We start from the raw sequence: 13,061 nt of genomic DNA, 5'->3' as shown, positions 1-13,061 counted from the left end.
ATGCAGTGAAAATCTTATAGGCTTATGTTTTATTCACAATAGAATATACAGTAGAACACCTATCAGATTTTACCTACATTTTACCATTTCATGAAAAACATTTACATTTACATTTTGATGCACCAATGCATCCCAAAAAGGTTGGAATGGGGCACAAAGGATGGAAAAGTAAATGTTACTTATGATTGGGTAGCAAAAAAGCAGAAATGGAAAGAGCTTCACAAATCTGTGACAAACTGTGTCTAAAGAAATCTGGATAAATTTTTGTAAAATAAATTGCATTGTGAAAATGTAACTGATTCTTAAAGTTTAAAATGAAATCGGCCCTGGTTGTGGTTTGTAGTGAAATTTACCTCAGCTTTCCAGAAAGTGTGATTAATCACAGTTAATTTATTGGGTGGCCAACACTTTTCACACAGAACTAGATTGGTTTTCATAGTTTTTTTCACTTAATGAAATAGATCAGCATTTAAAAAAGTGCTTTTTATATTTTTTATACTTAGATTATCTTTTTCTGATATTAAACTTTTTTAGAAAAAACGTAGGTATGACAAAAATGCAAAAACGAAATAAATCTATAAGAGACAAATTATTTTTCACATCACTGTATCACACCAGAATATAGAATAGTCTGTATTCTTAAAGCTTCTCAGAGTATTAGAGCTGATTGGGGATATGTTTCTGCCAATAAAAATAATAAATAATAAGAGAAGAACCAGAAATGAGCATTCATTCATGAATACAGCCCTTGATCCATCTAAACAAGTTTATTCATCATGAGGATCTGAATATTAGAGCCAGGTGTGCTGGATTTGGATGGAAACGAGTCCAGTGGCTCTTTGGGACAGAGGTTAGTCCCTCAGTCTTATGGGATTTAGTGCTAAAATCAACCGATGCACATGGAGCTTACAGAAACCATCATTACTGCCATTTATTAAATCTATTCAAAGCCGGACCTGGCGGCAGCCCAGTGAGAGAGCAGAGCGGGAAAAGTGTGTTCTTAGTTAGTCTGGGGGGCTGAAAGCATACAGGAAACTTTTAACACATCCAAAAGTGATGTTTGATGTGCAATTTTTGATGACAATAATGCCAGAGTGTCCATACAGCAGAGACAAAACACCATAATGGTTTTAATAAATGTTCACTTTTTATAATGTTATTTTTTGACTTTTGCAGTCATGGTTTAACAGATGGGAAATATTGGAGTAATTCTACTCAATATCTGTACTTAAGTTGTGTTTTGGAAGTTTTTTTTTATTACTTTTTATTTTATTTTATGTTTTTACTTTTGAATTAGACCAAGTCAGATTGTGATAAAGTGCTCATACTCACACTATAGTAGTTTCTGCTTTTTAATTGAGTTAAATTGGGTAATAATATTCTTTCTCTTATTGTAGTGTAGTTTCCAATCTTTTAATTGAGTTACATGGTGAAGCAGTACCTGTATTTTCACTATAGTACAGTTTCTGCTCGTCTAATTGAGTTACATAGTGATGCTCTACCTGTAATTTCACTATAGTACAGTTTCTGCTCATTAAATTAAGTTACATGGTGGTGCATTATCCATATTTTTACTGTATTACAGTGTCTGCTCTTTTAATTGAGTTAAATAGTGATGCAGCATTTGTATTTTCACTGTAGTACATTTTCTGCCGTATTAATTGAGTTACATGGGGTTACAGTACCCATGGTCTCAGTATAGTGCAGTTTCTGCTTTTTTAATTACATAGAGTTACATAGAGATGAAGTATCCGTACTTTTACTGTAGTACAGTTTATGCTCTTTTAATTTAGTTACATTTTGATGCAATACCACTTGTCACAATACAAATGTTCACTTTAGTACAATTTCTGCTCTTTTCATTGAGTTAGACTGTAATACACTAGACATACTAAAATACAGTTTTTGCTCTTTTAGTTGAGTTACATGGCGATGTAGTACTTCTACTTTTACTATAGTACACTTTTTGCTCTTTTATTTCAGTTACACATACTGTAGTACAGTGTCTGTATCTTACACACCCCTGGATGACTCTACAGTTTGATATAAAACTGAATAAAGAGGGTGGAGCTACACCACTCCCATTTTTACAAGCAGGGTTCCAAAAAAGATAGAAAAGGCAAATGTACTCTTAAAACTGCATACACAGTTTTTTTTTTTTCATTAAATGTATTTTTCCATCAATCCAGCTTGAAGTGGCTACTATCTGTATCTGATATGATTTTACTCAACTTTGTTCATACATACTGTGTGATTGATTTCATGTGTCTGTGATGCTAAAACAGTAACACACTTAAAGTCCTTAGTTGAGAAAGAAAAGCAACATTACAAAGTGATCAATTCTTAGCTGTCCATTATTTGAAGTGGACCAGAAAAAAATTAAATATACTGGGCTTATACTGACTGCAATCAAATAAAAGCCAAAGCAAATGTGAGAAACAATGTGTTTATATGTACTATATCTGACCTGAGTTTTACAGTAAACATATTTAAACTATGATTCTTGCTGTTCTTTTTCATTTTTGAGATTTGAATAGTCATTCATCAGGACTAGGAGATTTATATATGGTTTAAAGTTTTATTTTAGTCTTACTCTGGTCAATCAACCAACAACACCATAATTTAAGTTTGGGCTCACCTCTTCCCATTCAGTGTTTTTCTTTATTTCATTATTTAATTAATTTTCTACATTGTACATTTATATTAAAGACATGAAAACGATAAAGGGGCACATATGGAACTACGTAGTAAACAGTGAAAAAGAGTTAGTCTTCTGATCTAAACCTGATGAACTGAGATGGTGATTTGAGGTGATTTAATTGGGATGAGCTGGAGCTTCACAGCGTGAAGGAAAAGCAGCAACTATTGTTCAGCACCTCCAGGAACTCCTTCCTTCAAGACGCTGAGAAAACTATTCCAGGTGACTTTAACTAATAAAAAATAAATGTGCTACTTAGAAGAATCTAAAGTATAAAACATGTATTGGTTTGTTTAACACTTTTATTCACAGAATAATTCAGCATGTGTTCCTGTATAGCTGTAATATAGTCTTCAATATTAAATTTACAGTGTAAGAGAGAAAACACAATAAGAAAGGCTTGTTCAAACAAACAAATATCATTGTTTAAAAGCAATATTAATAATGCAGATTTTTAAAGGTCACCTTCCGTCGTTTTTTCTTTCATTTTAAAATGTCTAGTTGTGGTCTCTAGTATGAATGAATGACATGTGAGCCGTTTTTGTAAAAAAAAAAGTGCTCAGGTGTCTCTGTATAGCTCTTTTTTAATGGACTGTTTTAGGGGTGTGTCCAAAATGACCGGATTCCAGCTTTGCTCATGAATATTCATACATGCAAACAGAATGCAAATATCTCTCCTCTGATTGGCTAGGAGCACTGCGACGCCCCTCCACCGCTCTGCCGCTCACTGCCTCCCACCTCCTAACTGATGAGCGGTGATGTTGCGTCGCTTCAGCTCCGCCTCTGGGAGTTTCTCGAGCCAAGGTGGGCTGGTCTGTGAGTTTCTGCCTACGTAGGCAGAAAGATAATTCAAAATTCACCCGTTTTTCGGAGGGGCGGAGGGAGGATTTCTTTGCTTAGCTCCTGCAGACAATGGGGGCTGCAAAACAGTTTAATGTGCAGGTGTACACATTCAACTCGGAGAGACCTACTGTATTCCACAAAAAACAAGAAAAATCGGATTTTCGCGGAAGGTGACCTTTAAATAACAACTGTATGTTTTTTGTAAAGTTCATGTTTTTAACAGTGTTTAAATCTTCTCGGTACAGCAAATCAAAAACTATGACACTGAACTTTTTTTTTTTCACTCATATACCTCCATCCCTGCAGACACACCCTCCTAGATGCCCTATTTTTATTTTTTATCATCTTATCCAATTCTGTTCTCCTAGTTTTCCTTTTTTTTAATTGTCCACTGCTTACATGTTTGCAAATTCACACTGCTAAATTTTTATATAACTGTGTACTTGCACTGTCTGCAGGGCTAACATCAGTCATATTCTCAATATGCACAGAAACTGGTGTACATTGTTGTTTTTACTGTGTTTAACTGTACTGCCGTAGTTATATCTATCATTTAAAATCAGTTTTTAAAAGTATCCAAATTATTTTTCTCCTTCATTGCTCCCTAATTTACTCTCATTCAGAACAAACTGCCGCACAGGGTTCAGTCTGGCCCATTTGCCCCCCTCATACTCACCTTTTGTGGTGTGTTGAAAAACTCTCATCTGCACTCATTCAAAAGCAATGTGGCAACTTCAAAGTCCCCCAACACCTGAGATTAGCAGGGGGCAGTCTATCGTTTAACCCCACTGGACAGCCATCATCGAGGTGTGTGTGTGTGTGTGTGTGTGTATGGACTGGTGGAGGGGTGAAGTGAGAAGAGTTGTTACAGGGCTTTAAACACACAGGCCTGGGTTACAGTATCATGGTAATTGCAGCCCAGACGGTTTAGCATGTGAGAGAGCTCTTCATTGTGAATTATGCAATAGCAAGACCTCCAAGTGGAGCAAATTAACCTACAGACAAATAAGACACTAAGACAGGGAGATTTCTATTTCACATAAAATAGTGTGCAAAAGCTTTAGGCACCTATAAGTAGTAAGTTTATTTAAGTGTACTATTAGTGTACTTTTTTAAAATTAAAATTAAACAAGTATGTTATCAGTTTACTTTTTTGTACTTTTTGTATCCGTGACATACTAAACATAATTATACGTAATTATACTTGGCTTATACTGTCAAGTATACAAAAAATCTAGGTATATTTGTCCTTCTCCTTAATCTTTTGATGAAGATATACTTCAAAAAAAGTATAAAAAGGTATATCTAAAGTACTTATATAAAAAGTATATAATTTGGCTTGTAGTTTGAGGTAGAAAAGCTAAAAGTACACTAAGAGTAAATAGTACACGAGGGGCTCTGAACCTGATCATTTAATGTTTAAACAACACAAAACAGATAAACATTTAGCAGATTTTATAAAAAAAAAAATATATATATATATTCTTTAAGATGTGAAAGTTTTGTAACAGGCTTTATTATTACTATAATCATATACATACTTAATAGTCTAGCTTTTCTTTATATGTGTAGTCTAATAGTAAATCTAATTAAAGAACAGTTACAAAGACCTACAGCTAAACCTAGTAGTAAACTTCACACTGCAAAAATAATAAATTAGAAGTAAACTGTAAGTATTATATCAAGAAGTTCACTTAAAGATTAATAAGTATATTTTAAGTCTAAAACCACTAGACTAGTAGTTTACTGAGAGTATCCTTAGAAGTGTATTTTAATAAGTCAAAAAGTGGAAAAGTTCACTTAAAGTATACCTGAACTACTGAATAATTTTGTGCACAAGTAGTAAACTTAGAGTACATTACTAGTAAGCATACATAAAATTATACTTTTATACACTAAAATTGGGCCAAATTGTAAATCAGATGATTCAGTTCATTTAGAGCTTTGATGGCAGCAACTTATCTTTAAAAAAGCTGAAGCAAAGTTCCTGTATAATTTTTAGATGCATTGTTGCAAAAAATAAATGTGTTTATGATATATCGTGAAAAACATGTGTCTAAGACAAATCATTGTATTCTTTCTTTTTTAATGTAATTTTAATTTCTTTACCTTTACAAATCATCCCAACATATTTGAAACTGACTTGGAACATAATTTTATTTGTGATATATACCACAAAAAACACAGAAAAGACATGAAAACAACTTTAAATTTTGCTTTTCAGGATTTTTTGTGTCTTTTCCCAAATACAGTATACTGACCGTTACTGTATAATTTGTAAAACAAATCAATGTATGACAATGGCAGATACAATAAAGAGAAACTGGTCACCAGAGCCATTAAGAACCTCTTTAAAGACGTTAAATCAGGGTTGGAAGTTGGGTTTGGGGGGTTGGGGTGTAATCAGAGCTCCAGTTGTTCCATTCAGTCAACAACAGGATAAGCCCCCCAGGCCTGTAAGTGAATCTGGGGACACTTTGGTGCATAAAACACATTTATTGTGAACTTAAAAAAAAAACAAAAACATTAAAATAAGCTTGCAGAATAAGTAGTGTGCTTGTATGTATTAAATGTTTGGAGTTTATCTACACCCAGTGGTCTACATATCTAAATTCTCCTCCTCCTGTTGTTGTACTGTGGTGGCTGTGATTTGGCTGTGTATCTTATATTCCAGCCTTTTGTTGCCTTGTCCCAACATTTTTGTGATGTGCTGTTGCCATCAAGTTAAAAAAAAAACATTTTTTGCATGAAATGGTAAAATGCTGTTAGTTTAGTTAGTTTATTTGTGAGAAACAGAAAGAACGCAGAGTAAAAAAACATAAAATCCGTTCAAAGACCATTTATTCAGCAAAAAATATATATCTTACCATGTGAAAACTCATTAAATGTAGGATAAATATCCAATATTTCTTTTCCTTTTACTTGTTTTAAGTGATTTAATCTACTAAAAGTGTCTTATTGTATTGGCAATTGAACCTGCCATTGGAATAAGACTAATTAACCAATTAAATGACTCGAGCAAAGAAAAGTTATTCTTATAAAACTCAGACAGTGCAAAAATTAGACTTTTTTTATAGATTTAAGTTAGATATAAGATGATTTAACTTGCTAAGATTTAAATTTTTGTTGTGTCCAAGAACTTTGAATTTGACTTTTCAGAAAGTGTGTCTTCGCAATGCTTTGTATATTGAAGCACATTACAGAATTTTGCTGTATTTGTTATATAGAGCCTACACAGGCGCCTGATTTCTAGTGATAGTCGGTATGCAGTTGATATTAACGCTATTTTAATAATGCCCATATCTGAACATTACTGTGTGTACACTAAGAATTGTTACCCCAGATGCAAAACTCTCCAAATCAATGCACAACTCTTCAAATGCACAAAGCTTAGTAATTCAGCACAGCTCAAGTAAATATGTGATCAGTGGTCGTAATTTTTTCATTTACTTTTTATTTATTTTTCGTCCACATCTTGTATGCAGGTATATGTTGATTTTTTGTGTGTAAAATACTTATGATGTTTTATTGTTATTGGTTATGTCTGTTGGAGCTATAGTGGCTTATGACGATAAAAATAAAACAACAAAACAAACAAACAAAAAAACGGTCTACATACTTTCAATTTCAGTGCACTGTGAATTCCATTGAATTCCATTCCAATATATATATATATATATATATATATATATATATATATATATATATATATATATATATATATATATATATATAATAACAAGATATATATATATATATATATATATATATAAAATAACAGGATGCAATACAGGCAAAAGTAAAACATGGTCACCAACATGGATGATGTATGGGTTTAGGGGCGGGGCAGAAACTTAGCTGGTTGGGCTCATCTGTGTGCCTCTGATGGTGGTTTTTTTTTAAGTTTAGAAACAGTTAATATAGATTTTAAGCAAGACTGATATGTTTCATTACTTCAGAGGAACATATTTCAGCTATTATTGACAAAATATTAAATATGATTTAGGGTTTAGAGGCTTAATCTTTAAAGACATTAAATCACGAGTTGGGATTGGGTGGAGGGTAATCAGAGCCCCAGTTGTTCCATTCAGTCAGCAACAAGATAAGCCCCCAAAGCCTGAAGTGATTCAATCTGGAGACAATTTTGGTTCATTAAACACATTTATTGTGATAATTTTTTGACCAAACACATTGAAATAATAATTAAACAACATCTCAGAAGACATTTGATTGTGTGCATTAAGTGTTTGGAGGATATATATGCTGGAAATCCCCCCAAAAACAGATCCTACACTGACAGGACCTGGATAGATAACTATCTATCTAGCAGCCCTGCCTCCTCCTCCTCCTGTTGCTGTAGCTAGGTTAACTACAGTGGGGGTTTGGCGCCATTAACCAAAACGAGCAAAACAAGAACGGATTACAGCTTGAAAACACCTTATCACACGTTATTTTCTCTCTTTAAACGGTTTTAAAGCCTTTAACTCTCTTTTTATAAGACCCCACACGTCAAATATCCGCCTTTTAAGGCTGCTAAACATTAAAATACGAGTCAATCCCGCTTAAATCGCCGCAAAACCGCCGTCCATTTTAAATCCTCCTCTTTAGCCAATAGCGAGAACACAAACATAACCGTCACCCGCTGGGGCTGAGGGGGAGTGATTGATAAATCCAACAGCCAATAGAGGCTTGACATTCTCTTCGGTGGGCGGGAAAGTTTTGAATTTTGAAAGTGAGCAGCCAATCAGAACATGCCCTTGAGGGCGGAGCCCCGGAGGCATTTAATCAGGCTGGAGCTGGGACCGTATCGATAGCAGAGACTACAGCAGTGGGGAAGAGGCGCAGTGTGATTTTTCTGAGGGATAGAAGTGGATTACTTTGTGTATTTATAGGTAAGTGTTCATTTTTCTGCTTTAAATTAATAGTTTGGTCCTGTTTTATCTCGTGTCTTTGAGAGGGATGGGTTAGTTTGTTGGAAATTGTGTTTTTAAATAGTTTTATTAGAGCTAGAAATGCTACTGGCTTTAAAATTAGGATTGTTTAAAATTTAGTAGGCTTAAGTTATAGTTATATTCTTGCGTTAAATGTAAGTCTTAGTTAATGTGTTTTGATATTAGCTATTTATTTTCTTTATCTAAAGTATTAACATATCTAACCAACCTTAACACGTTTCTACAAGTAACTAAGCTAACTAACTTAGCTAAATAAAATAAAAGGGTGAAAAAATAGGGAAAAGCACATAGGTTAGCTTAGCAACATTTTATAGCCAGTTAGCTAACCTAGCTATTTATTTATAACGTTAGTTAAAACTAACTTTAAAGTTATCTAGATATCTACAAATACGCGAAAATATAATAAAATAAAGCCGTATAGAATCATAAAGGTTCTAAATTGGTCACCCTAGCCGACTTAAACTAATTTAAGAGGGTAACAGTGTTTTAAAACCCTTTAAAACAACTTTAAAATGGTATAAAACGAGTAAGCTAAGCTAATGTACTAGTTTAGGCGGGAAACAAAATGGAGGGGCGCTTACAGCAACGCTGAAGTTGGCTTCTTGTTAGAGCTGTCCAGTCCACCTTAAATGGCGCATTAGCTAACGTGTTACGTACACTATGGCGCCTTCACCGCCCTCCTCGGCTCTACAGTGTAACAGCCGCTCTATTTAAGGTGGACTGGAGAGTTCGTGCAGCTCGTGCGTCGTGGTGCGCTCAGTCTAGCTATTGTTCAGTGAGCTCCACTGGCAGGAACCTGATCGGATTAAAGCGGCTGATACGTTTGCTGTAACTGTTGGCTGCGTGATTCGGTTCTAAGAAAGCTGTTTATTCAGTTTTGTGTGTTTTTCCTCTCCGCAGCTTTTTAACCACAGACTTTAGCCGCCATGGGTAAAGATCCGAACAAGCCGAGGGGAAAGACTTCTTCCTACGCGTTTTTTGTGCAGACCTGCCGGGAAGAGCACAAGAAGAAACACCCTGGAACTTCTGTCAATTTCGCAGAGTTTTCCAAGAAGTGTGCTGAGAGATGGAAGGTGAGTTATTTTTATTACTTTATTATTTAAACGCTTTTAATAGTTTTAAGCTTCTTTTTAAAACTACCCGGATTTTTTTCCTGGTTTAAGTTCTTTGCGTAAGCTGAGATTCGACTCGTGAGCGAATCGTTTGTATAACTCGGTTCTTTTGGATTTATTTGAGCTAAACGAGTCTTCCGGGCAAATCTTGTTAACGTTATATATTTTCTGTTAGGTTAAGAGTTTGCTCTTTTTATTACTTTATTGTAAAACTGTTAACACTTAGCTCCATTTGTTCTGGTCCAAATTTTGAGCGAATCGTTTGTTTATCTTATTTTGAACTTAACAATTAGCTTATTTCTTCTAGACTATTTGTATTTTTAAGTTATAACTGCAAATTCCTAATTTCTGTAATTAATTTAAAATGTGTTTACACCAATTAAGCTTCGTTTAATTTTGGTTTGTTTTTCCAGGTTTAAGATATTTGCGTAAGCGAATCGTTCGTTTAACTCGACTCTTTAGGATTTATTTTTGAACTGAACGAGTCTTTCAGACTAACTTGCTTTTTGGGTTTTGTTTTATAGTTTACATTTTTTATACGCGCATGTGAACTTCAGAGTTTGTATATTTTGTTACTTGAATGTTTAACCATTTAAACTCATTAAAACTACACTTTATTCCTTTGCGCAAACTGAGATTCGACTCATGAGTGAATCGTTCGTTTAACTCGGTTGTTGCGGATTTATTTTTAAACCGAACGAGTCTTCGAGACTAATGCTTGTTTTTTTGGGTTCTTCATTCTTTTTATACTGGATAATACTGTTTTTTTTATTTTTATTCTTTTAATCTTATTTTAAAACAGGCTTGTTTAGTTAATTTAGTGCAAATTCTTTGCTCAAGCTGAGATTCTTTAATTTATAATAAATGATTACAGTTAAGTTATTAATTTTAAAGGTCAGGTAAAACATGTTTTGCAATGACTTTTGTAAACTGACATTTGATTTTATAAGAAACTCCTTATTTAACTGAATTCCTTAGAATTTCCGGTGCAAGTGAGAAGTGCAGCTTAATATAGCTGACGAGTGTTTGTGTGAATGCTATGGTTAATGTAAGAACCGACTCGTGATTGGCTTGTTCATATGAACCGATTCACTTGAATGAATCTTTCCAACGCAGTTGTTGCAGTGCGTTTCCCATCACTGCTTCACACTGGGCATGTTTTGAGTGTTTTTCCCCTCCCCCTGTGGGGGTTGGTAGTAACTGGAGGTGTCATAGCAGGAGGCGTGGCTTAAGCGGAATGGATGAGAAAGCAGGGCTGTGCTGAACTGACAGGATCTTCTTAAAAGCCTTAAATTCATATATATATATATATATATATATATATATATATATATATATATATATATATATATATATATATATATATATATAATATAATGAACCATTATTTGTTTTAAATCATATTTTTTGAAAAAAAAAAATATTTTGAATATTATCTTCCATATTAAATAGTTGGCTTAATTACTGCCTGTAGTTTATTATTTGCCTTTATTTAGGTAGCAGAAATGATGCTGTGTAGGCATGGGGAGATTTAGATTTAATAAATAACCCCAATATTGCACTGAACTCTAATTTTAGTTTAAGAACAGGTTCATATTTGTTTGTGCAAAGCAAAATGTCAAATAAAGGGATCATAAACTTGCTGGAATTGGTCTTAATTTTGTGTTGGTGGTATTTTATTTTATTTTTTTAAAAGTTTTTTAATTTGTCCTGTTTCACAGACCATGTCACCCAAAGAGAAAACCAAGTTCGAGGACCTGGCCAAAAACGACAAGGTCCGCTACGACCGGGAGATGAAAACCTACATCCCACCCAAAGGTGCCAAGAAAGGAAAGAAAAAGAAGGACCCAAATGCACCAAAGAGGCCACCGTAAGTTTAAATGATTGATTTTTTTTTTTTTTTGACAACGTGAAGGAACATATTGTGTTTTAAGATTGCTTTATGTTGACTTATTCTTGTTGTTCATGCAGATCTGCTTTCTTCGTTTTCTGCTCCGACCATCGCCCCAAGGTGAAGAGCGAACACCCCGGTATCTCCATCGGTGACATCGCAAAGAAGCTTGGAGAAATGTGGTCCAAACAGTCTCCCAAGGACAAGGCCCCATACGAGCAGAAAGCCATGAAGCTGAAGGAGAAATACGAGAAGGTAAAAATGCACACACTAGTGTCTATTTTCCTGTGTTCAGTTTGTTTTTGATGGAACTTTAAATAAACTAATTCCGTTCGTTGTCGATTTTGAAGGATGTTGCCGCGTACCGCGCTAAGGGGGCAAAGGCTGATGTTGCAAAGAAGGGCGGACCCGGCCGGCCAGCAGGCAAGAAGGTGGAAGCCACAGATGATGATGACGACGATGATGAGGAGGATGAAGATGATGAGGAGGAGGATGACGATGAGGATGATGACGATGATTAATAAGTTTGTCAGGAAACTTGAGCTGAATTGTTTTTCAGAACAATGTGAAAATGCATTTTATTTTTTTAGCATTTGAGTATTTTCAAAACATGTACAGGAATGTGTATAGATCAAATACATATGAGGTCATGTACTGTTTTGTAAATTTGTCAGCTGTTCTTGTTTCTTAAGCACTGCTTTCTTTTGTTTGATAGCTGTGGTTTCTCTCTATACCCAACATTTTTTCCACTGCCATTGTAAGGAAAATGAGGAACAATGTTATGTAGTAGAAGTCTCAATTTTTTTAGACATTGAGCTTTAAATTTGTGTAGACAATTTTTATAATAAAACTTTGTATATTATGATTAAACTTTGAGTTTTTATTAAACTGTTTTATTATTTGGTAACATGCTTGCTTTTTTACCAAGTGCTAAAATGTAGAAGCCACATATGCATCACCCCCAGTAACTTGTTTTCATCAGGTGAAAACCTCCAATTTATAGCCGTTAATCCAAATAAAATAAAAATATATTGATGTAAAAATATGCAGGTGTAGGCATACCTTAATTGATGTTTGAGAATAACATGTCTGTATTTTAGAACAGAACTTAAGTGGTGTTGAAACACAATTTGTGGTAACATGTTTTTGAAAAATAGCTAATTGGGGAAACGACATGGATCTTAGGAGCTTTGTTCGTCTTTATTATTTTTCCCCACCTACTAAAATTGTCTATCCCAGACTATTCTTATCTTTGTCTGCATCTTTGGACTGTTTTTGAAGTATCTTAGTTTAATGAAAATTGGGTTTCCCTAAACAGCTGATCCTTGATTTTGGCCCTGTCATCTTTAGCATAATGCATTTCCTTCTGAAAATGGACTTTTATTAATGTGAAAGTAATGGTCTGTAGTAAGATTAAAGTTATAATAAATATAAGTTGATACTTTTATTGCTAAACATCAATTTTTTTGAAATACAGAAACTGTTGCCATTTGTGTTAACAGTTCTATTAATGAAAATAATGCTGAATTGTTAAATCAAGTTAAAACAAAAGGTTTTACAGGATC

The 13,061-nt window shown here is 34.2% G+C and overlaps 1 protein-coding gene across 1 annotated transcript; it reads left to right on the top strand.

The window, feature by feature from the left end:
* The first annotated feature begins 8,285 nt into the window (after positions 1-8,285).
* On the top strand, positions 8,286-12,366 carry hmgb2a (high mobility group box 2a). The gene is made up of 5 exons (XM_022684424.2): positions 8,286-8,433; positions 9,394-9,566; positions 11,327-11,475; positions 11,577-11,751; positions 11,847-12,366. The coding sequence occupies exons 2-5, from the start codon at positions 9,420-9,422 to the stop codon at positions 12,015-12,017; spliced, it is 642 nt and encodes a 213-aa protein (XP_022540145.2). The 5' UTR covers positions 8,286-8,433; positions 9,394-9,419; the 3' UTR covers positions 12,018-12,366.
* Positions 12,367-13,061: the final 695 nt, after the last annotated feature.

The sequence above is a fragment of the Astyanax mexicanus genome, chromosome 7 (assembly GCF_023375975.1).
Source record: "Astyanax mexicanus isolate ESR-SI-001 chromosome 7, AstMex3_surface, whole genome shotgun sequence".
Taxonomy (NCBI): domain Eukaryota; kingdom Metazoa; phylum Chordata; class Actinopteri; order Characiformes; family Acestrorhamphidae; genus Astyanax; species Astyanax mexicanus.
This window is presented reverse-complemented; position numbering and strand designations above follow the sequence as displayed.